This window comes from Eubalaena glacialis, chromosome 7 (genome assembly GCF_028564815.1).
Source record: "Eubalaena glacialis isolate mEubGla1 chromosome 7, mEubGla1.1.hap2.+ XY, whole genome shotgun sequence".
NCBI lineage: Eukaryota > Metazoa > Chordata > Mammalia > Artiodactyla > Balaenidae > Eubalaena > Eubalaena glacialis.
In genome coordinates, this window is record NC_083722.1 from 30909027 (window position 1) to 30934099 (window position 25073).

The 25073-nt window shown below is 39.3% G+C and overlaps 1 protein-coding gene across 3 annotated transcripts in view; it reads right to left on the reverse strand.

Annotated features, from left to right (window-relative positions):
* RUNX2 (RUNX family transcription factor 2) overlaps window positions 1–25073 on the reverse strand; it is a 206838-nt gene that overhangs the window by 120308 nt on the left and 61457 nt on the right. Inside the window, exon 1 of one of the 3 annotated variants that reach the window (XM_061195020.1) lies at window positions 195–269. The exons of the other annotated variants lie outside the window; for them this stretch is intronic. Coding sequence (XP_061051003.1) covers window positions 195–210 — 16 coding nt within the window. The 5' untranslated portion in view covers window positions 211–269. Of the gene's footprint in view, window positions 1–194; window positions 270–25073 lie in introns of those variants that run through there. 3 annotated transcript variants of the gene reach the window in all.

The window sequence follows — 25073 nt, forward strand, 5'->3', positions numbered from 1 at the left end:
CAGCTGCAGGCGTCCGCGCCGCCGCCGCCGCCGCCGCCCGCCCGCCCGCGCCGCTGCCGCCGCCGCCGCCTCCTCCGCGGCGGCCGCCGCTCCCCCCGCGCCGGCAGCACACTCAGATTCCTCCCGCGGCGGCTGCCAGCCCGGCTCCCCGGCTCGGCTCCTTCCTTTCCCTTCTCCTCTTCTCGCCCTCTCACCGCCACCTCCTCGCATCCACTCTCTCCTGCTCTTTGCAAAGCTCCCCTGACCCTCGTGCTTCGAGGTGCCAGGAGGTAAGTCGCGGGCAGCGGATCTCGGGGCAACGGATCTCGAGCCTGCGAATCGCAGCCGCTGCCGCCGCCCGCCGGCCGCGAGAAGGAGCCCCCGGGGCGCCGCGCGCAGCTTCGGAAGCCGAGAGAGGCGGCCCCGGTCTACGGGGATCTCGCCTGGTCGCGTCCTCTTGCTTCTCGCCTCCTCCCCCCAAGACAAGGAACCCCCTCTTGGTCGGAGGAGGTTGAAGTTGAGACGCCAGAGAGCCGCCGGCTGATCTGACTGTCGTTATTTTTCGTTGTAACTTCAGGAGAGGAGGAAGGAAAATTCTTGAGCGTCTGTGCTGACTTCCCAGCTCTCTTCACCCTTCCCCCACCCTACCCCCCCCCCCCACCTCTGCCGGAGCGGCTCCCGAGGGAAGAAAAGATTTTGCAGGGTTTGGGTGTGTTTTGTTTTGTTTTGTTTTTGTTTTTTACTTAAGTGACACAAAAACTTGGGATGGAGGGGACACTTGTCAAAATACTTTTTAGAAACTCAAGTGGGTGGCTGGACACTTTTTTCTTCTATATTCTAACTAGTCGTTCCTAGAGAACAAGGATGAGTTTTTTAAGGACTGGAAAACTGTCAGCTTGATGATTAAAATAAGTTGCAAAAACCCTCGCTGGGGGAAAACCCCAGCAGTTTTCCTTGAATCTCAATCTTTTATTGTCTATTTTGCATCTAAAACTAGGTCTAATGTCTTAACTTTCTCCCCCACCACTCCCGGGGAAAAAAATAAAACTACAAAATAAAATATTCAAAATGCTTCAATGGCTATTTATTTATGTATTTATTTCCCAATGTGGGTTTAAAAAGCGACTTTGGATCCCCCAAAAAGTTGTGGTCGAGAGGATGAAGGAGCGCAGAAAAAAAATCCGGCAGTTTTACCTAAAATGTGGTTTTTGGAGGCTGGGATTTCTAATGATTAGGTTTTTGTGGTTTATATAGACACGACTCTGGCTAAGGCGATCATTACGCTGATGAGAGTCAGAAGCACGTGGGTGTCTCCGACCAGCCTCAAACTCTGAGCCTTCAAAACAAATAAAACAATGTGGGGCGCCCGCAGAAGCCGGGAAATCCGCTTGAGGCTATTGCACCCCTAAGAAGGGGGCACTGGGCCGTTTCCCCTCCTCGTAGTGTACTGCTGAGTTCCTTGCTGTCAATCTCCTTTAAACCTCGCAAAGCTTGAAAACTTGTCTGCAAAATGAATCATCAGTTGCCAGAGTTTCAAAGATTCCTAACAGCGTAGCTGACACTACACAGTAATACGTAATTTTATAAAAGAAATGAAGTTATAGTGCCTCCTCTTCGGAGTATTCAGGAAGAAACATAGTTGAGTCATCACTCATCGCCCCCCCATCTTACTTAAATCAATCCACGTACCCATTAATCGGCATTTTTATTGCTCAGCGCAAACGCCTCTCTCACCCTGGTAGCGACCTGCCACGACTCTCTCTCCCGCTTTTTAAAGCGTCGCTTCCACTAGCCCAGCGGGCGCTTGTGGGTCTGCGCCTTTGAAGGGGCCTGGAGAGCGTGGGGGGCGCGGAAGAAGGGACCTGGTGTCTGTCAAGGTCTCTGGAGCCTATTTCAAGCGCAAGATGAACTTGGAGAGCTGTAGTTGAGTGGCTTGGGGACCAGGATTGCCCTCTAAATAGATGCTCCCTCGACTGAGGGGCCTCCAGCCGTGGGAGCGGAGGTGGGGCGGGGGTGGCTCGGCGAGCGCCCTCGCGGGGGTAAGGATGCGGTCCAGGGGACACTGCTCTTTCCTCTTAGGGGCTTTAGTTTTACCTTCCCTTTCCCCATCCACAACTCCACGCGTCCCTAGTCCGGCTTTCCCTTCCCCAGTTTTCTCCCCCACGTTCCCGCCTCTCCCCAAAAATACCCCCGCAGACGCGAGCCTCCTCGCCGCGCCCCTCCCGCCTCCTCGGCCTCCCCACGGCCGCCTGCCACCCTGGGTGACTCATTCTGCATCACCCGCTGGGACACCCCCTGCCCAACCTACTCCTCGCCGCGGCCCACTGGCCTCGGAGCCCGGGCGCCCCCGGCATGCGAGGACCCACTTATCCCGACGGACTTGATGCGCAGCGAGGAACGGAGCTGTCTCCTGCGCCTGTGATTTTTAATTATCTTTTCGGTCACAGGGGAGAGCTCTAACCCCGGGCACTGCCGCGCTGCAGGCGCGCGCCAGGGTCGGGTCTTCCCAGCCTCACGCGGCCGACCAGCGAAGGGAAGCCAGGCTTACCCTTCCAAAAAAAAAAAAAAGAGAGAGACCAGACTGCCTGCGTTAGTTTCCTACCTTACACCCCCGCCCCACCACTTAGTCACATGCACCGGAGCACACACGCCTCACACATCCCCACACTGAAACATAAATACACATACGCAACTCACACACGACTTTTTTTTTTTTTTTTTTTTTTTTTTTGCTTTTTAGCGGGACAGTTTTATTTCGGGCGCGTTGCACCTCAGTCTATCAAAGATCTCTGACTTTTTTTGTTGCGTTTTTGAATGTGCAGGGGCTGCAAAGGAGGAAAGAAGTTACCGGAAGCTGATTATTTCTGTGGTCAAAGGGAGATAAAAATTCAGTAACTACCGTAGTCGGTGTTATGCCGCCTTCTTTGGAGTTGTCCTTCTCCCTGGAAATCCACAGGACCGGGAACTACCAGAAAATGTGGTGCTCAGTAACAGTCAATATTTCAAATATGGGCGACCAGACGGGCTTTTTTGAATAAGAACTTCTAGGGCAGTTGAACTTAAGTAATCATCATGGGGGCTTTTCCTCCTCTTTCTTTCTCCATTGCTGTTTTGTCCGTTCTTTGTTTTACTTGGTGGATAGCAAAATATGCAGGCCTCAATGTTTGGGTGCTTTGACTGGGGATTTTAAGGGCTATTTAATCAATGGTGAATTATTTATTTTAATTAATCATATCCGGTAATTCAGCTTTATAGCCATCCTTGGACATCCTCCCTCCATTTCACATTTCAGTGGAGCTAATATAAGCAACTCTTGGAAGTTACTAGTCTTGGATCCCTTAAAATATCCTACAGTTATTTATAATGGGGAAATGAAATTTTCCACCGAATACCCTAACAACGTTTCAGGTATCTGGCACAGCGGATTTTCAGTCTCCTTTCAAAAATATCCTCTTGCTGAACATTCACACTTTCAACTGAAGCTGACTGAGCCTGGAACAGATGATGTCTTGGCTCAGAGTGTTATACTTAAAGGAAGAAAACATTTTTACAGACCCCTAAACTGAACCTCTCCTGGTAATAGTAGGCACAGAGGGAAACTGTGAAATTTTACATGTGTGTATTTTGTGCTATAGTTTGTATGATCTCACTCTTGGGCTTAGATTTTTTTTTCTACCCTGAAATGTTCAGAACAAATCACCCAAAAGATTTCTCTTCAGAAGCATGCCTCTTTTCTGTTGTATGTTATGGCATAAAAACATGCACACGCACACACACATGTTTTTCTGAACATGTGCCTGTTCCGGAAAATATAAACATAATTTTTCCCTCCATCTCCTTTAACGTTTACTATAACTGTTTAGTAACAACACCTGGAAATTCTGACTTTCCAGACAAAGAAAATGAGATGTGAAACGGTCAAGTTATTTATCTAGTCAAAGAACTGAACTCCCAAAACCAGGACAAGAATCCATGCTTCTTTCATTCAGGTTTCATCTTCTAACCACTAAATTATTTTATATATACTTTTTTCTTGATGAAAAGTGAAAACGTCACTGTGAAATTGTAAAACAGTTTTCAATGGGCCAGCTAATAAAGTGGGACAACCTTTCAGACGTGCAGTAAAAAATAATGGACATATCGATGATTGCTAAAGTTTTGAATGGTTGTATGGGAAAACTTTATAAATAGAACCATCTTTAGAGAGTTTTCCTTTGAACTGTAATTGAGTGAAAGTCACCCAGCCCTTGTAGAAGTAGCACTGCCAGTAGACCAGGTGTTGTCACGCTACAGCCCACAGGCCAAATCTTGCCTGATGCCTATTTTTGTATAACCCACAAGTTAAGGATGGTTTTTGCGTTTGCAAATAGTTGGGAAAAAATTAAGAGAAGAATAATATTCATGACACATGAATCTGATGTAAATTCAAATGTCAGTGTCCACAAAGTTCTATTGGAACACGGCTTTATTCATTTAATTATGTATTGTCTGGAGCTGCCTTTGCCTAAAACAGCAGAATTGTGTAGTTGTGAAAAGGACTGCATGGTCTGCAAAGCCTAAAATATTTAATATCTGGTTCTTTTTTAAACAGAAAAAGTTTGCCAATCCCTGCCCTGAAGAGAAAATGATGCAGGATTCTGGTGGAATGGGACAGCAGAAAGAAGTAGCTATTTCAGAAAATGGAAGGATGGAGTGTGTATAAGGTCCAAATTGGTTCTTTAAAAGTGAAAATTTTTTCATTTAACTTATTCTTTTCTGTATAAAATGTTAATCAGTTAGAATAATATTTTTCACTTAATCATTTTAGATGGGCCAAAATGAAAATCAGAGAATGACAAGTTAGTGCGTTTGCGTGAGGTCTTTAAGCACCATTGTCTTTCTTACACATCTCTATATGTCAACATCTTCCATTATCCTTCACAGTGAGAGCACATTAACTGCATAGAGAGACAAGAGTAAAGAAACTTCCATGTAGTCTGAACGTGAAAAAAAATATGTATGGCTTGTACAGGTTTATTCCATGTGTTCTACAAATGATTACACAAGAAACGTAAATGAGCTTACTAAGAATTTTCTGGTATACAAGATTTTCACAAGTCCTATATATACTTTTAAGATAGCTTAATAACTTAAGTGATTCCAAAACTTTCTGACATATTTTTTCATTTTGATTTTTTATACAGTTCAATACTATATGATTTGTTGTAAGCTCGCTCAATTTTTCCCTTTGTCAATGGACCTGTAATAATTTGCATGGCTGTAACAAGAGATGAATGTTTGTAGTTAGAGGGCTTAGCATCATAAACCTTTCCTTGTTGTTCCAGTTAGCATTCCCATGGACCATTTTCAGGTATTTATAAGAGAGTACAGCATTGTCATAAAAAGGCTGATGCTTGCCATATCATTACCACATTTATGGAGCACCTGTCTAATTGTACTTCAGGAACGACGCTGACTGGAGTGGCACATGTGTTTGACGATAATATCAACTTACTAAATGACACCCTTTTTACCTCAGGCGACCAATATAATTTCTAAAAATCTCATTTATTACCCAGGAGTCAGAGAAATAAAACTCATCTTCTTAAATCAGCCCTTTGGTATTTTGGTGTTGGTAATTGTCCTATGTTGGTGGCAGTGATCTCCGAGAAGTAGTGGAATATTATATGTAAAAGTTGACAAATGTCTGTGATGAGGCATCTAAGAACACCCTAAAAGGAAGTAATAATTTAACTTCCGTAGTACTTTAACGTAGTAATTTAAGCATTCTTTATTGATGTGCTTGCATTTTACTTTCAAGGCACCAAGGCAGGTTGCTATCCAATTCTAATCCCATTGCCCACGGTTCTACAGTTTCACTCTAGACTTTGGGATGGTGGCCTGAACCATTTGTCGCCTCTCTCCAACTTGCCTTCAGGGTGAGAAACATAAATCGTAGTAGTCTTAGTCCAAATAACAAAGTACAAAATCAGCATTTGCGCAGTCTGAGAAATTTGAATTACCAACTAGAAAGGTAGGAAAAATGGAAGAGGAAAAAAAGAACAGAATAGCAATAATCCAACGTGGTTCTCTTAGCTGCAATCCTAGGGGTTGCCAGTTCCGGGTCACCATCCTAAGTGTTTTATTCCTCTGTATTTCATATTCAGAAACTCTTCCTCCAGTGTTTTCCCCCAGGATTTCCTGAACTAGACTTTTCTCAGAGAAAGCACTTTCTTTTTCCCATCTAGCCATAATCAAGTTCTATACGCAATGCTTCTTTTATCTTTTTTAACTTCAGATGAATTATTTTTTTGTCGGGCGGGATCTGTTAATCACACTCCTATAAGTCACAATTTTTCCCCAGATCATTTTTCTTCCCTAGAGGAGCCAGTTATCAACTTATTACCTCTCAGGTCCAAATTCATCTTTTTACCTGCTCTGTGAAAATGGATCTGGGCCCTTTAAATATTTCTCCTTACCAGCTGGCATTGACATTTTGTCAGTAGGGGGCATTGGAGAAACGTTACAGAGGGAAAAGGGTTTGCTTCCTGGTTCCCTTGTTCTCAACAGGGCAGGCTGCTACAGCCCTTCACGTGTAGCTTCTCTAGCTCCTAGCTTGTCCAGCACACACTCCAGCAGTTTCCCCAGGGCCCAGCTGCTGCAGCGAAGTTGGTTTCGCCAGTGCCAGGCTCCTGCTGTGCACAGCCAGCCGCCAGCAGCACCCAGCATTTTCCCCCAGCGCCCTCCACCTTTGACTGTTTTGTAGCAATGTGTCTCTGGTAAGTCACCTACTTGGGAACAGCTTTCCCTAGCGGCCTAGAGGGCAGATTGCCAGCAAGTTCCACCAGTGCGACTTCTCTGCCATCCAGGGAGTCAAGGCTGTGCTCTCCCAATAAGATCTGTATCTCAGCCCAGGGGGAGGAAAGAAGAGGACTCTTTCTTGGTTGCTCTGTTTCAGTCCTGAGGACAGTGGATGCTCTTATTCCTATAGTCTAGAGTTCTCTTGACTTCTTTCTAGCCACTTCTTTGTTACTCCAATCCATTTTTATAGTCCACAATTATATTAAACTTTCCTTGTTCAAATTACTGTGTGGTCTCTCTTTCCTCATTGTTCCCAGACTGATGTTACAAGGGTTTAAAATTTTCTGGCCCCCATGATGTACTTGTTCACAGTGTTTTCCATTTGCGGTCACACCTTTTGGGTCATTATAAGATGAGCATTTCCAACGTTACATCACATCTATTTGACTTATCTCTACCTGAGAAGTGTGATAAATATATACTTAGAAGACATTGGGAATTCCCCTGGCGGTCCAGTGGTTAGGACTCAAGGCGCTTTCATTGCCGGGGCCTGGGTTCGATCCCTGGTCGGGGAACTAAGATCCCACAAGCTGCATGGCACAGCCAAAAAATAAAAAAAGAGGACACAGAGTAGTGGTAAAATGGGTCAATATTCTCCCCCACAGAGTCTCTTGACATCTGTCATGAAATCCCATAGTCCACACTTCAATTAAAATATACATAAATAAAATCACACACAAAAATTCCAGAGCTGCTCCATGCCTAGATTCAATAAAAAGCCAGAATCAGGGAAGGTGGATAGATATCTTGCAGGATCTGGAGAGCAAAATGCTACTGCCCAGGAAAGACAGGGAGCCGGATTAAATGATGCTGCCTTATTGTACTTGAAGTCAGAGACTAGGCGATGCTATGTTTCTACAGTAAAATAAACCAGAGAAACACTGAATGAAACAAAATAAATAGACTTAGTACTGCCAATTTTCTCCCAGCTTTTAATATGCTATAGGTATCTTGAACCACCACGGAAGAAACTAGAATATAGCATTTCCCAGATTTACTTAATTATTTCTTCTGAGCAGATTTAAAGTTCTTTGAAGTGTTTTTAGAAAATCCATAGCTAAATCAAAGTGGAAAAAAATTGTTGGAACATTAAAGGGACTATCCTGTCTAGAAGGGAATATTGTAATGTAGTGGGGAAATAAAGTTGGCTAAGCTACTTATAGCTAGGTCACGGGGACCCTGGTACCATGATTCCTACCTTTGTACACATTTACAGGAGGGACAATGTTTAGGCTGCTTCTAGAAGCCTTGCTCTTGGTCCTCATCCCACTATCCCAGCCCATTCACCCTTCTTGATCTGAACAGAAGAGTTGAATGGAAGCTTTTCTGGGCAGGGCCAGTAGGAGGGTGAGGCAGAAGAGCCTGCAAGGGCGGGGTCCAATCCTATCTTATTTTATTTTATTTTTTATTTTTTGGCCACACTACAGGGCATGTGGGATCTTAGTTCCCTGACCAGGGATCGAACCTGTGCCCCCTGCAGTGGGAGCATGGACTCTTAACCACTGGACCGCCAGGGAAGTCCCCATCCTATCTTTATTTAAAGTTTTGATACTTTGCTAATCGTGGATCTTTTGGTATTAAATTTGATTTTTAAGAATACTGCATGAAAATATTATCTTGAATAATGGGTTTCTTGGAACGCCCTTAAATTTTGCACTCAAGGCTAGTGCCTCAATTCATTTCATCCTAATCCTGGCCCAGCTCTGTGGGGATGCGGAACTTACAGAGCAATTCCTGACCTCCTTGCTTTGTCACCATCTTTCCTTTTTTTAATATATTACTAAATGTAAATACAAATTGCAATAATTCCATATTCTCCCACAAAAGAACATACCTTATAACTTTCAGTACCTAACTGAGGTTTCAATAGCAGATATAACAGAAGAGTTTGACCTTCAATAATATAAAAAATAATATGTAAGGGTAACTCTGTGTGTGTGTTTACCTGGTTATCACTCTTTGGCAACAAAAATACAAATCATCTGATTTTAATTATGCAATTTTTTTGGCCACTTGGTTGTGGGATCTTAGTTCCCCGACCAGGGATTGAACCTGGGGCCTCGGCGGTGAAAGCGCAGAGTTCAACCACTGGACTGATAGGGAATTCCCTATTATGCAATTTACAAAAGGCAAAAATGTGTCTTCTTTGTAGTTTAACTCTGTTTTAGAAGAACTATCTTCAATTTTATTTAAATTAAATACGTTGCAAACACGATACACTTAGAGCCTGTTATTTTTCATTTCTGTAAGTGCAGTATTGGTGTTAAATTCATTAGATTCTTTTAATAAGTTAAATGGATTCCATTATCAAATCTTTATAGGAGTTTTACAGGAGACAATTCCTACTGGTGTCAATGTGGTGGAAATAAACTTTCACCAGAATGGGGGGAAAAAAGTAAGATATTAAAAAAAAAAAAAAAGCTTACTTGGCCACTGTTCTTTCCTCTGTCAATACAGTTCTTTTTCTGTTAATTCACATCTTTGCCCAAAGAATATATTTATTTCTCTTTCCTAAGTAAAATCTCTAACTTTCTATAGTTTTTGATGACCAGGTTTGAGGCTTAACCGTGACGTGTTGATTCTTAGGCATTCTGAAATATGGATTTTTCACATGCCTTAAAATCAAACTTTTTACTTGACTCTTCCTAGCAAGTCTTAATTAGGATTTTGACTTCAACATTTAGGTCAGACTTATATGTATACGGCTAATGAACAAATCTAAAATCTTATTTGACGCTATCCTCATTATTGTCAAGTAAAAAAGAAACTGATGAAATGTTCCAGATCTTCTTCTGATTTACTTAAAGTTTAAAGCTTATTCTTCTCTAAGATTGCTGAAAATGTGGGTTGCATCTAGTAGTTTCATTGAACATAGCTGTTTTTTCCTGTTTTTAACTTGCTTCACTGTTTATCCTTATTGAAGGGTATTATTATGGTGTACCCATAACTGTAAACATGGAAACTAGTTGAGGTGTTACAATTTATTACATATTGTCATTCAAGATTTAATCATGGCTTCTTTGATGCTGACAGTATTGTTGACACAAAAATAAATATCTTTTTTCAAAGGTATCTGTGACAAAACTTGAACTATGGAAAATATATTAATAAGCAGATAATTACTAGAAGTATGATACATAGGGCCATAACTTAGAGTCAGCTTTGCAATTTGAAAGTTTTTCAATTCTCAACTTTGTTTTACAAACTTTTATAAACTCAACAATAAAATTTCCCTCTGGCAAGAATATTTCCATTCAGAACTAAACTTTCTATAGAAGATTTCCTACTGTCAGTGTTACAAATTTAAAAACTGGAAGAAAAATAGTTGGGAAGTTGCTTTGCACTTGTCACTGAAAAAAGGGGGGGGGTGACTTATATCTAAATAAATTAAAGTCTAAACAGTCCATCAGCGATTTTTATTACACATGTATGAAAAAAAAAAGGAATTCGCTTTAATTCATTCACTTCACACTTGAAATCATTGTATTATGTGAAAATCTTATGTGGCCTTGATAATTTTAATACAAGTTGCTCAACTTTCTTTTCTTCTCTGTCAGAGAGCATGCAATTTGAAGCCACTGAAAGAAAAAAAAACTTTCAGAAGGTTTATATTGGAGTGGAGACTTGGGCTCTTCCCTCTGAACTCCCTTCCAAGAGCACAGCAACATGACCACATGTGAGCTATAGCTCTTCTCGGCACATTTTAGAAGAGAGGGTAGAGGTGCAAAATGGGAAGTGTACTGGCACATCTTTTTAACTAACTCCCCGTAAAACCTGGAACAAGGGCTCCAGACCAACATGTCCTATGACCTCACAGAAATTTCCATCTGAAGATTCATTCCATAAACCAATCAAGGTCAATATGTCCAATATACCTAGCTCATTGTTCCAAGCAGAAAGGGAAACAAGGGACAACATTTATACTGCAAAGGCCCACTGTACACAGTCCTTATTTCCCCCCATCTTTATTAATACTCCTACGGAACACAGGATTGTGAACTCTGTAATGGTAGGGGCTATATTTGTTTGGCTCACAAATAATCTGGAACCATACCACTGAAGAAGTCCAGGGAATTCCATTCCTACTATGTTCCACATGTACACAATGTGAATAATGTTCCCTGGAGTGGTGTAACATGGTAGCCCTAGATAGCCCTGGCAGCTAGCGTAAGGCCTGGCTTATAGTATGTGACCAATATATATTAGTTGACTGAATGAATGAATATTCCCTGTTAGGCAGAAACTTGGGTATCAAGATAAACTAAGAAACTTGAGTATTAAGATAAACTAGTCTTCTCCATCATTTTCCACTTCTAGTCTATCACCTAATTCTATTAATGCTACTTCCTGAATATCATTCATATCTATTTTCTTTCCATCTCCATTACCACTGCATTAGTTCAAGCCTCTATCATCTTGAATCTCAACTGCAAGAGACTTCTAGTTTATCTCCCTGACACCATTCATGCCTGCCTCAATCCCAAATCATCCTCCATGTTACCATCAGGGGTCTCATTTTATAACACAATTTCAACCATGTCATCGCATGGCTTGAAACTCTTCAGTGGTTCTATATCATCTATCACATGGGACAGGGGATAAAACCCTTCACGATCCGGCCTTCTCAAGTTATCATCACAGAACCACAAGTACAGAGGTTAAAAGGTGAAACCCAAATTTGAAAACAAACATATCTTATGAAAAACCCCAACCTACACATCTCCTACTATCCCTTGCCCCCAAATCAGCCACATTTTCTCTCTCTCTTTCATCAATGCTATTGCAATTTGCATTTACTTCCATTATTGCACTCATCACCTGAATTCTCTGTTCACATACATGTCTGTCAAAGAGAGTGTAAATTCCTTGAGGGCAGGGATTGGTTTTATTCATTTTTCATCCTCAGCACTTAGCATAATGTCTAGACTACAATAAGTGCCTATAAATATTTGTTTAAATGAGTCAATGTATAAATAAACTTACTTAAAATTCTGTTTCGACCTGAATTTTCTGTCCTTTAAAATAGGAACTTTTCGTGTTATTAAATCCTATGGTTCTGTCTGAAATGATCAAATACTGATGAGGATGTGGAGCAATGGGAAGTTTCTTACATTTTATTGAGACTGTGAATTGCGGGGAAAGACTTGGGATCACAGCTTGGTAATATCTAGTAAAGGTGAAGCTGCACATATGCTCTGTGACTTTGCAATTCCACACCTAAGTATCTACCCTGGATAGGGAACACATAGAAAATGACGATAGGTTACACGTTTTACTGGAGTAAAGGAATGAGAGGCTTGTGCTTGCAGGCAAGGAAGTGCGGCTTCCACTACTTCAGCCCACCCTGTGTCCTGAGTGCTCAGGGATCAATACTTTTTGCTGTATCAGTGGTCTTCAAACCCGGTGTAATGTGGTTTGCTGTATTATTTAAGAATACTCACTCTGCTTTAGAAAATCAGAGAAGCAAATGAGGATAAATGAAACTAAATACAGAAGCTAGTCGTTTGTAAGACACATTAGACATAAAGGAAATAGAACGTATGTGTACTTAACGTCAATTGGAAGGGCTAGAAGGACCAAGAGCATCAAATAATCATGACACACTAAGTAAATATGAGGCACTCAATATTCCCAGGGTCTTAAATGGGCATCCCATTGATGACATCCATTCTGGCCCATGTGTCCTCTGCCCAATAAACTCAACAGCTGTTCATCAATCTAATGGGTAAGCTACAACTATGACCGGGTGTACCATAAGCAAGTGTGTACTGGTTCTAGGTACCTTCCTTCTGCAGAACACTGTTGCATAAACCTCCACTCTGGCTTGTAACCACACCATCAGGAGAATGTTAAAGCATCAGAGAAAGAAATGAAATATACAAACTTTGCATAATTTGGAAATATGCACCCTATCCTAAGTGTATCAATCTATACCATCTCTATCCTCTTGCTTCTTCCTCTGATTTCAATTAATTCAATCAATTGCATGATTCAAGATTCTTAATGTGGTCTGTACGCCTTTAGTTCAGGGACAAATAGGTTGCCTCAGTGTTCTTAGAGGCTACCATTGATTGCATCAAGATAATTTCCCACATAATGCTGGGTTACATGTACCCCTACAGGACATGAGAACTTTCCAGGAACACAAATTGTTTTAAGAATTAATTTTAAAATCCTCAAAGTCATATATACTTAAAAGTGATCTTCCTGGGAACTTGCCTGTGCTTCGCATTTTCTCTCTTTATATTTCCCTTTTCCCACTTCACAAAAGAAAGGATACCTCCTGGCCACCTTCCCTTCCTATTGCGCATTGCCCCAGGGCAAATTAAAAATCTCCTGGCTGCCACACAGAACGTCCATTAATCAAGACACCAAAAGCACCATTTCACTCTACTCCTTAAGAGAGGCATTTCCAAAAAAAGTTTGACTTTCATGTTCAGTAATTATTTATAAAAGAATATAATGTATTTATGCTGTTTTCATCAGTTGTATACTATGGGAACACTAATAATATAATAACTCAAACCAGAAGAAGTATTTTAACAATTAGAAACGTATGGACCTAGGAAGCTAACAATTTCTAATTTACGTACCTGTTAATTTATGTACCTATTTTTGCTGCTGAAAAATAGTCCAGCATTACTGGTTGAAGATTTTAAAGCATAAAAATATATTACATTAAGACACTTTCTGTGCAGGATGTATGATAGAAGTGGGATGAAAGGAAACAATGTAAAACTTTTGACTGACAAGGATCTTGTTCATATATTTTTACATAATGGTCTCAAATCACTATGATATTTATCTTGCCCTGAATACTTCTGAAAGAATGATATATAGGTTTTATTTTTAAAGTAAAAATTTACAATACACTGGAAATAGCATCCTTGGCAGATATTTAAGCCTATAATGAAAAATGTTAGGTGTTTTATCAGTCAAGTCCAATGAAGATAACAGAAACATTCCCAGGTATTTTTTTAATAGAGGGAATTTAATAAAGGTATTTACAAGCTATGGAAGAGCTGAGAAGTCAACAGGGAATATGAAGCAGTCCAGAAGTTAGCACCAGTTGGAGTTCCTCCCAGGACTGGAGGAACAACGAGAGTAGGTTTTGTTACCAGAACTCACAAAGCAGGGCCACTTAGGAGCCAGAAGCATGGTGGGACCACACTGAGGATATGGGAACCACAAAGGGAAGAGTTATTTAGTGTACTATGGAGTCACAGAGGCAATACAGCAACTGCTAGAGATACTACCTGAGGCTGAATGAGAAGGAGAGAAATTCTCTGGCTTTCCCCCTCCTATCTGTTCTCTAATCTTCCATTAGTACGTCCAGTGGTTGACCCTACCTGGGAGCCAGTTGCTAAGGGAGGCTGGGAAAAGTAATTCCCTGAAATACACAGCAGAACATGGGAAAGAAAGACAGACAAGTGCCCAGCATAGGTGTGAACCTAAAACTGAGTAAGCAGTATGCAAAAGAATGAAGTTAGATCCCTACCTCACATTGTATACAAAAAGTAACTCAAAATTGATCAAAGGCTTAAGTGTCAAAGCTAAAACTATAAATTTCTTAGAATAAAATGTAGGTATAAATCTTTGTGACTATGGATTACAGTGGTTTCTTAGGCAGTGGTTTATTAGATATGACACCCAAAAGACAAACAACCAAAGAAAAACTAGATAAATGGGACTTGATCAAAATTAAAAACTTTCGTGCCTCAAAGAACACTATTAAGAAAATACTGTACAAAGACAACTAACAAAATGAGAGCAAATATTTGCAAATCATGTATCTGATAAGGGCCTAGAATCTAGAACATACAGAGAACTCTTATAACTCCACAACAAAGCAACAAAAAAGGCCAAACAACTCAGTTTTAAAATAGGCAAAACATCTTGATAGACATTTCTCCAAAGAAGAAATGCAAATGGCCAATAAGCACATGAAAAGATGCTTAACATCATTAATCATTAGAGAAATGCAAATCCAAACCACAATGAGATACTGCTTCATATCCACTAGGATGGCTATAACAAAAAAGATAAACAGTAAGTGTTGGAGAAGATGTGGAGAGATTAGAACATTAATGGTGGGAGTATAAAATAGTGTAGCCACTGTGGAAAATAGCTTGGCAGTTTCTTAAAAAGTTAAACATAAAATTACCATAAAACACAGCAATTACACCCAAGAGAAAAGAAAACATACATTCACACGAAAACTTGTACACAGGTATTCATAGCAGCATTGGTCGTAATAGCCAAAATGTGGAAACTACTTAAATGTCTATTGACTGGTGAATGAATAAATAAATATGGTATTTATTCAAATAAATTCAATATAAAATATAAATAAATATAAAAATATAAATTCAAATAAATATGGTATATATTCAATGGAATATTATTCAGTTATAAAAAGGAGTGAAGTACTGATCCATACTCCAGCATGGATGAACATTGAAAACATTATGCTAAGTGAAAGAAGCCAAACACAAAAGACCACATATTGTGTGCTTCTGTTTATAGGAAATGTCCAGAATACAGAAAGTACATTAGTGGTTGCCAGGGGCTGGTGGGAAGGAGTAAAGGGAAGTGACTGTTAATGAGTATGACATTTCTTTATGGAGTGATAAAAATATTCTGGAATTAGATAGTAGTGATCATGGCACAACCTTGTAAATATATTAAAAAACTACTGAATTGTGTGCTTCAAAGGGTGAATTTTATATAATGGGAATGATATCTCAATTTTTAATTAAATTAAATTTTTTAAAAAATGAATGATTGGGACTAGAAATATATTGGGGGAAAGGAGCCATAGCACTTCAGCTGGGAAATTATTCCCGAAAGAAACCTGTACATATGTGCTCTAGGAGAATATATGAATATTCATAGCAGCACTAGAAACATCAACAGTAAAGGATAAACATACAGTGGAATACTTATGCCATAGAACTGTCTACAGTGAAAATGAATAGACAACAGCTACACACAGTATCATAGATGAATCTCAGGAAACCAATATTGAACTAAAACAACAAATTGCTTCAGTATAAAGACATAGAGGAGAATGATCATAGCCATGCTCTTCATAATAACCAGAAAGGAAACTACCCAACCAACATCCACAGTAGAATGGATAAATTACGATATATTGACACAATGGAATACTATGAGCAATGAGAATGAATTAAGTTCAATCTACATGTAACAATAAGGATGAATCTCATAAAAATAATATTGAATGGGAAAACCAGAAGTGACAGAGTGCATACTGTATGTTTCTCTTTATAAAAAACTCAAAACCAGGCAAAACTAATCTACAAGGTTAAAAGTCAGGATGCTGCATACCCCAGGCAGAAAGGAGGGTAGTGACTGTCAGGGGGCCAACAGGGGCTTCTGGGATGCTGATAATGCTGTTTCTCTATCTCAGTGAAGGTTAAATGGGTATATTCACTTGCAGAAATTCATCAAGCAGCACACATATGAGGTGTACACTTTTCTGTATGTATGTCATGTATCAAATGAAAGTTCAAAAAGAAAACAACAATCACTTGCTAAAGAATTATTAGTTAAATATGATACCATTTATGTGAAATTCAAAAACATATAAAATTAAATAATATATTGGAGAAACTGATATTTGGTAAAATTATAAAGATAAGAAAATAATAAACCCCAAATTCAAGCTTGTGGTTACCTCCAAAGTGGATCAGAGACCAGATCAGGGTTTCACAGATATAAGTAATATTTTATCTCATATGCGGGGTGGTAGGTACACAACTTTTCATTGTATTGCTATTCCTTACACTCAACAATATTTTATAAAATCCTCTTGATACTACTCAATATTTAATAAAAGCTGTTTTTAAAAACTCTATGGCTCTGAGAGCCAAAGTCTATAACTTAAAGCACATATGCTTCCCAGTTTGGGGTTGGGCTGGAGATTGGTTTGGAAAATCTGTCATTATATTTCTTATCTTTACATACTGTTAATTATTCTATTGGTTGATTCAAGATCTTAGGGAAGAAAAAGTTTTTAGTCAAATCCTGTGTGAATCAGTTAACCCAGAAAAGTCAACCTATTCGTTAGCTTCCAAGTATACAATTCAGAAGAATTGTATTCTTAAATTTTGTTTGCAAAAGGATTTTGGGGAGTTGGGAATACTTTTTCCCATAAAACAGTATTATAAATATTGGTCAAATTCCCATCTGGCCCAGGAAAGCCTATTTAACCTGCAGTATAGCTAAATATAATACCGAGTCTTATATTCTTCCATTGATTCTGTGGAAAATGAGGCTTAACTTTTGCCTGTGAAGTCAGGATGCTAGAACATACCAGCTACTGATACAGCCCCAGTCTCTCAGCCAGTGATCCTCTCCTGTAAATATCTAGAGAGAGAGATTTTCATCCTGTGGTCAGCTTCCCTTATCGTAGGGGTAGGTGAAGAAGAATTCACTGAGGCAGCAGAGAATGTGTCCTACTCTATACAGCAGAGGAATTGTGGGAGATGATGGTGCAAAAATCAAGCATGGTTATATTGTGGACTTCCTTGAAAGCTTCACAGAGCAGCTGAGAATTTATGAGATAGGTAGATGGATGATCTAATAACAATTAAGCTATCAGTTATTGAATATTTACTATGTATCATGGATTTTTTCCAAGTAGTGTACATGCACAAACTCGTATACTCCTCACAACAACTTTATGAAATATGTAGATAATTCAATATCCTTATTTTCAGATGAAGAAACTGAGAGGCAGAGCAGTATCAGATGACTAAGAAGCAGAGTGATATTTCGCCCGATTTCACACAACTAGTAAATGGTAAAGCCATATGCAAACCCAGGCCATTGATTTGTAGCATCTGCCAATTTCTATGGTGTAAATACTTCCATCACAATTGACCTTAAGCTACCAACATGATGTCACCAACACTGGGTTGGAAAGGGATATGCACAATTGGCTCTAGCAAAATGATATGAGCCAGCTCTAGTGAAAAACTGAACAATGATTTATCAGTGCTTATTGTATACAAGAAGTACTATGCTAAAGCAAAACAGTTGTTCAGGCTCCAATTCCTGCCCTTCTGGTAGTGACAGGATGAATGGAGAGACAATATTTACATTAACGAAATATTGAATAAAACATATATATGTAACTTTATAAGAGGAATGAGAGTTCACATTTAATTGTCAAATAAATGTTGTAGTTTAGAGGTGGAAAAAAATAGCAGTGGCCTCTATGGACAAGTAAGGTTTTATGGAGAATTAATGTTATTAAATCATTGCAGAATTTGCGTGGGTGAAGAGGAGAGCATTCTAAACAGGGGTAAGAACATGAACAAAAAGCACTATTTAAGTGAATTAATGTTTTTTGAAATCAGTTCAGTTCACTAAATCAGACTACAAAAGGAAATTGTAGAACCTCTCTTAATGGAAATTTTTTTCAGTGACCTAGATCAGCTTCAACATTGATTTGCCAAGAGGCAGGGGGATGAACCGGATGACATTCTGAAATCTTTTCCAAGTTTTCTAATTCTTATAGCTGTAACTCTTTAGCCTTTCTGATCTTAAAATACGTTAATGGAGAGAGCATTTAAATCTAATCTTTCAAAATGCGATGTTCTGGTTCTGGAATGCTGAGAATCTTCCTCTGGCTAAAATACGAATTTCACATCCTTTTTTTGGTTAAACTGTGAGTAATCAATCAAGTTGGTCTGTTATGTTGATGTCTAGTGTGTTGTTGACAGATATCCTAAGAATTGGACATTCTATTCAATTGCATGGATATTTTAAAGAATGAATTAATAAATGTCAATTGACAACAACACTATCAAAAAGAATGAATGAGCGCTTATAGGGAGAGGAGCAGAAACCGGTTTCCACACAGGCTGTTTTTCTAAGCAGGTAGAAGGAGAAACACCACGGAAGGGAGCAGAGGAGGTGGAGAGGCAGGGATTGAGGATGGAGACCTCTCAGAGCAAGAGACCATCTCAAGAAGGTGGGTCCTTTGCACTTGCATTTCTTTATGCCTGGAGTACTTTTCTCCAGGATATCTATATAGTTCACTCCCTCATCCTTTGTTTTTTTATTTTTTTGGCCTTGCCAGGCAGCTTGCAGGATCTTCATTCCCTGACCAGGGAATGAACCCGTGCCCTTGGCAGTGAAAGTACAGAGTCCTAACCACTGGACCGCCAGGGAATTCCCTCCCTCATCCTTTAAATGTCACCTTCTCTGAGAGGCCTCTATAGACTGTATATGTTAAATAGCGATTCTGGCCCCGCCCCACATCTCACCAGCTGGCTCCCTGATGTCCCTTCCCCTGTGTTGTTTTTATCCATGTCTCTGATAGTTCACCATTTGGTATACCTGTTTATTTCCTTATAATCTGTCTTCCCTCTTCCGCCAACTCACATATGTATTAGAACGTCAGCTCCATGACAGCGTCTCTGTTTTTGTTTACAGCTGAATCCACAGCATCTGTTACAGTGCCTTAAGACACACAATACGTACCCAATAAATACTCATGTGAATACAAGTAAATGAAGATGGGGTGATCAAATGAGCCAGAGATATTCTGGTTCCTCAAATAGACTACATCTCTAACACTGGTCAGCTAGATTAAACACACCTATATCGATTATAAGGAAAATCAAAATGATTAAGTATGCAAGAAGACAGCTTGAGCCCACTGCCAACCGCTGAAGATAAAACAAAAGAAATCCTTCAAACCTATTTTTGTGTTAATGACACAGGTAGTACAATGAACTTGGGTCCTTACTATAAGGTCGTTGTGATTATATCCTTGTAAGTGTTTTATAATCCTAAGAAGAAAAATGTCCTGTGAGTGTGGGTTACTTTTTTAAATCACATAGTTCTGCCAAAATGTTTTGCAGACATTGTGGTAAAGGTACTTTAAAAAAACAATCTACGTTTCTGCCTTTCCAAAAAAACCTCTTAAATAGATATTTAAGTATTGATTTTTAGGTCCAAGATTTTTGAAACATGCTCTATATAACTGATTATTATCTTTTGGCATTTTATAAGAAGCTTTATAATTCCTAAAATATTAACTAAGAAATATAGAAAATATTAATATGCATTTAACTAACTTGGGTGAAACCATTTCAGGGCCCTTTAAAATCTTTTGTATTCTTCTTTTTAAATGTTGGTTTCAGATGACTTTCTCTGGGAAGACATCCTGATATAGACTGGTCTTTCATAATCCAGCTTGTGATATATAATTTTGGCAACTCCAAGACCTGTAAGAGGTCATATGCAAAATTTGCCAGTTGCTGAGGGAACAATTATTTTTAAATTCCCATTAATACAATCTTCAGCTAAGGAAGTAGACAAGTTAGAAGAGGATAAGGGATGCTTACACTGTTTTCACTTTAACCAACACCTTGCATTATCTAATTTATTTCTCATAGTGTTTGAAAATGTTGAATCGGACATTTTTTTTTTTTTTTTTTTTTTTAATTAATTTATTTATTTATTTATTTATGGCTGTGTTGGGTCTTCGTTTCTGTGCGAGGGCTTTCTCTAGTTGCGGCAAGCGGGGGCCACTCTTCATCGCGGTGCGCGGGCCTCTCACTATCGCGGCCTCTCTTGTTGCGGAGCACAGGCTCCAGACGCGCAGGCTCAGTAATTGTGGCTCACGGGCCCAGCCGCTCCGCGGCATGTGGGATCCCCCCAGACCAGGTCTCGAACCCGTGTCCCCTGCACTGGCAGGCAGACCCCCAACCACTGCACCACCAGGGAAGCCCTGAATCGGACATTTTTTGATGCTGCAGAAATAACTATTAGAACCCAAGGCACTAGGACCTAAAGCTAAAAACAAAGAGAAGTTGGGTATCCCCATTACCACCTGTTTGGATTGACATGGATGCATGAGATTTGTTTGTGCCAAGTGGGCACTGCAGACAGTAACAGTACTAGAACCATCTGGGCAGTAGCTCATGGAAGAGGGCTGCCACTAGTCTTAGAAATGGGAAAGGGAGAAGGAATGCCACTGGAAGAGGCTGAGCTGCCACATGAGGAAAATGTACTGGCTTTTGAATTCCTGTTGTTCATTAGCCAGAAAGGCAGGGACACCCAACAGTCAGTCACATAAACAGGTTCTGCCCTCTTTTCATTATCCAATAGTTCAATTACTGGTTCTAGTTTTTAAAAGCCCACATTATCCAATTTAATTCTTAGGGCAATTCTGTGAGGTAGGCATTTAAAAAAAATCATACCTCTTTTTCAGATTAGGAAACTTGGAAATGCACTCAGAGAAGTTATACAGTGAGTCCAAGGTCACACAGTTAGTGAGAGAGCCAGGACTTAAACCGACTTTTTTAGGCTTTGCCCTCATTTAATGTATTCAGTATCTCTTTTGGACAAGGCACCATTAAATGCATTAAAGATTATACAAATATCTAAGATGGTTCTTGCTCTTAAAGAATTCTTAAGGAATTGTTGAGGAGAAGATCTTAAGTAGCTTGGGTGAAAAGACAATAAAAGTACGATTAGTAGGAGGTAATGCAACAAAGAAAGCTGAACTGCTTTCCATTAGAAATAAACAGAAATTTTGGCAGGGTTTCCCCACTATAGACACAATCCAGAATTGGAGAGCGAGAGAGTAGGATGAATGGCTGAATGACTTGGCAAAGAGACAGAAGGGATTTTTTTGGTTTTGTTTTTTGTTTTTTCCAATCTTTTATTATGAAAAAAATTTAAACAAACAGCAAAGTTGAAAGAATTTTTACAGCCAACACCCATTTTCTTACCCACCTATATTCTACATTAATATTTTATTACATGTGTTTTATCACACATCTGTACATCTATCATCCCTCTATCTCTCCAGCAATTCATCTTTCTAAAAAAAAAAAGATCTCAAAGTAAATCGTGGACATTAGTACAGCTGCAGGCATTTTAAAAACAGGGATGTATTGTATTCCATTTAAAGTTATCTGTGTTGCTGCACTGTAATTCTTCACGTCTCCTTACCTTCAGTAAAGCTCACTCTACACAAAGAGGCCTTGTAAGAATGGTGTTTTTAAATAATAGAAGTCAAGGAAAGTGGCTGACTTCCAAGTGTAAGTAGATGTAGAATTTGAGATAAAAGAATGTACAAGACAAAGGGGAGAAGCCAAATTTAGTGGGATCAGGAAGTCAGAACTAGAGGTGAACACAAGATTATCAACTGCCTGTACTGTGGAGGAGTCTTGGGGAGAGCATCCAACTTTGCACAAGGCGGAATTAGGGATCTGAAGCTGTCTTACACAGATCCTTGAAAGGCCAAGCAAATATCAGTTGACAAGTAGATTACCACCTCTTTCTCAGTTACCATTAACTAGAACTAGAGGTGTTCCATCACTGGAGGCAACAACACCTGTGATTAGAAGGAAGTGGCAAGGCGGAGAGGAAAGAAAACCTTGACTTGAACCTTAAGACCCAGCCACTGCCCTGGGTCTCCCCTGTTTTCCCTACCCACCCCCTACACCTCCTAATTTTTCTTCCTTCCTTTCCTCCTTCCTTCCTTCCTCTCTCCCTTGTCTCTCTCTCTCCTTCCCTCTCTACTTCTCTTACTCCTTCCTTTCTCTGGAGGGTGAAAGAAAGAGAGAAATAGGGGAAGATAGAAGAAAAAAAATTAGGAAGAAGAGAAAGGGAAAAAGAAAAGAAAAAAGGAAGTCACTTTGGAATCTGGGCCTTTCTCTCTGCCTCCAATCTGATCAGGCTTAATTTCTGCTCCTACTTTAGACCATTGATTAGCACAGATAAGACAAAGAGAGGAGGAAACGAACTACTCCTGGTAGGGGGATGAGGTGTGGAGCCAGTAGAAAAATGGGAGAGAAGAAGAGGAAAAACTTGTGTAAGAGAAATCACTAATTCTTCTAAGCAGTATTCCTACCCGCATAAACCCAAACTCAGTCCCAGAGAGTCAGTCTTACAGTCACAGGTACCTCAGTGACTTTTTATCCCTAATTAGAAATTTCTTTACAGTTTTCTTTTGTAAACAAAACTTCAAACACCTCTTCTCAAGTCACATGAGAGTCACACAAACACTGGATTAAATACAAGCTCTTTATTTACTTGTTATGTGCCTGAAGAAAATTATATAACTGCCTTGAGTCTCAATTTCCTTGCACCTAAAATAGGGCCAATAATACCTCCTTTCCTAGGTGGTTGTGAGGATTAGAGATAAAGGGGCATTAAAGTACATGCCACACAGCAAGCCCTCAATAAAAGACAGCTGTTACTGTTAAAAGGCGGTAAGCCCTAAATTGGAACTCTAGGTGACAAACTGGTGTTCAGGTTTGAGCAGCTCTTTTGAGGGACTGCCTGATTTCAAAATAAAGATTTAAGGTGAATTAGAAAAGAAAATGTTTTATATAAACCCGGGGAATGATGATAGACTGTGGTAAAGTAATATTTGCTAATATTTAAGGTTTAGTAATAAAGCTACCATATTGTATCTTGTTGCCAATCTCTTTGAAACTTCGCTGTTCACATGTCACCTTTTGAATATTGAGACTGTTATGTGTTTTGGTTTCAAAAGAAAGGATACACATATAAGTATATTTTAGGGGAAAATTGAGGGGGAAAAGCAGCTGACCTACCTCTCTGTTAATCAAACCTATAGCTGAAGTCTGGCTGTTCCGACTCTAACAACCAGTTAGAGTAATAACAGCTAGTCTTTATTGAGCACTTATTTTGACCAGGCATCGTGCTAAGAGCTTTATGTGGGTAGCCTCATCTCCTTCTCACTACAACTCTATTCAGCAAGTATAGTTAATAGGTGACGAGCCTGGGGACTGATAAAAGAGACTAAGTCACTTTCCCAAGTGTACACAGAAAGTCGCAACACCAGGCAATCTGACTTTATAGCTTGCACGCTTAACTACTGCATTATACTGCCATGTGTCCAAGAGCCAAGGAGGCAGCTCAGTGGAGCCCCTGACAAAGTTCCACGGAGAAAAATAACTTCACACGTTCTGAATTTCCAAACCTAAGTGTAAACTGTTTAATAACCATCCACTGAACCCACAGAATGTTTTAGACACAGTGCTAGGTTCAATGTTAGATGCAGGAAACACTAAGATGAGATAGGATTCTTGCCTTTGAGGACTTCAGCAGGTCAATATTGATATTCTGTTGTGTTGTTCTTATTTAATGTTATATGGTTAAAGATAATTAATTGTACTACAATTATATTCATGTATATGTGTAATTCCTGAATAAAAAAATCAAATTGAATCTAAATGGTGTATCTGTAATTCTTTAATTTGGGTTCCTTAGAATATTATGTAACTAGCAAAAGATTTGGATATACATTTCACTAGAGAAGGTATACAAATGGCCAATATGCCTTTCTTGGAATATTAACAAGTATCACAAATCTGGCACCATTAGTCATTGGGGAAATGCAAATTAAATCTACTATGAGATACAATTTCACACCTACTAGAATGCCTATAATCAGAAAGACAGTAACAAATGGTGGCAAGGATGTGGAGAAATCAGAACCCTCAAACATTGCTGGTAGGAAAATGTTAAATGGTGCAGCCACTTTGGAAAATAGTTTGACTATCTCTTAAAAAGTTAAACATAAGAGTTACCATGAAACGCAACAACTCTTATTCTAGGTTTATCCCTACGAGTAGAATTGAGAAATGAAAATATACATCTACACAAAAAAACTGTACTCAAGTATATATAAGTATTATTCATAGCATTATTTGTAATAGCCAAAAAATAGAAATGACCCAAATGGCCATCAACTGGTAGATGGATAAACAAAATACGGTACATCTATTCAATGATTTCTGTTATTCAGCAATAAAAAGGAATGAAATACTGATACATGTTACAAGATGGAGGAACCCTGAAAACATTATGCTAAATGAAAGAAGCCAGACACCAATGGTCACATATTACATGATTCTATTTTTATGAAATGTCCAGAAAAAGCAAATCTGTAGAGACAGAAAATAAATTAGCTGTTGTCTAGGGCTGGGAATGAAAGCAAGGATTAACTGTAAATGCACGTAAAGGATTTTACTGGGGTGATGAAATGTTCTAAAATTGGATTATGGTGATAGTTGCACAACTTGGTAAACTTACTTAAAACTATTGAATTATACAATAAATATAAGTGTATTTTATGATATGCAAATTATGCCTCAATAAAGCTTATTTTTAAATCTTAGACAAAATAAAACAAAAAAACAAACAAAAAATTTTTTAAAAACATTAAAAAA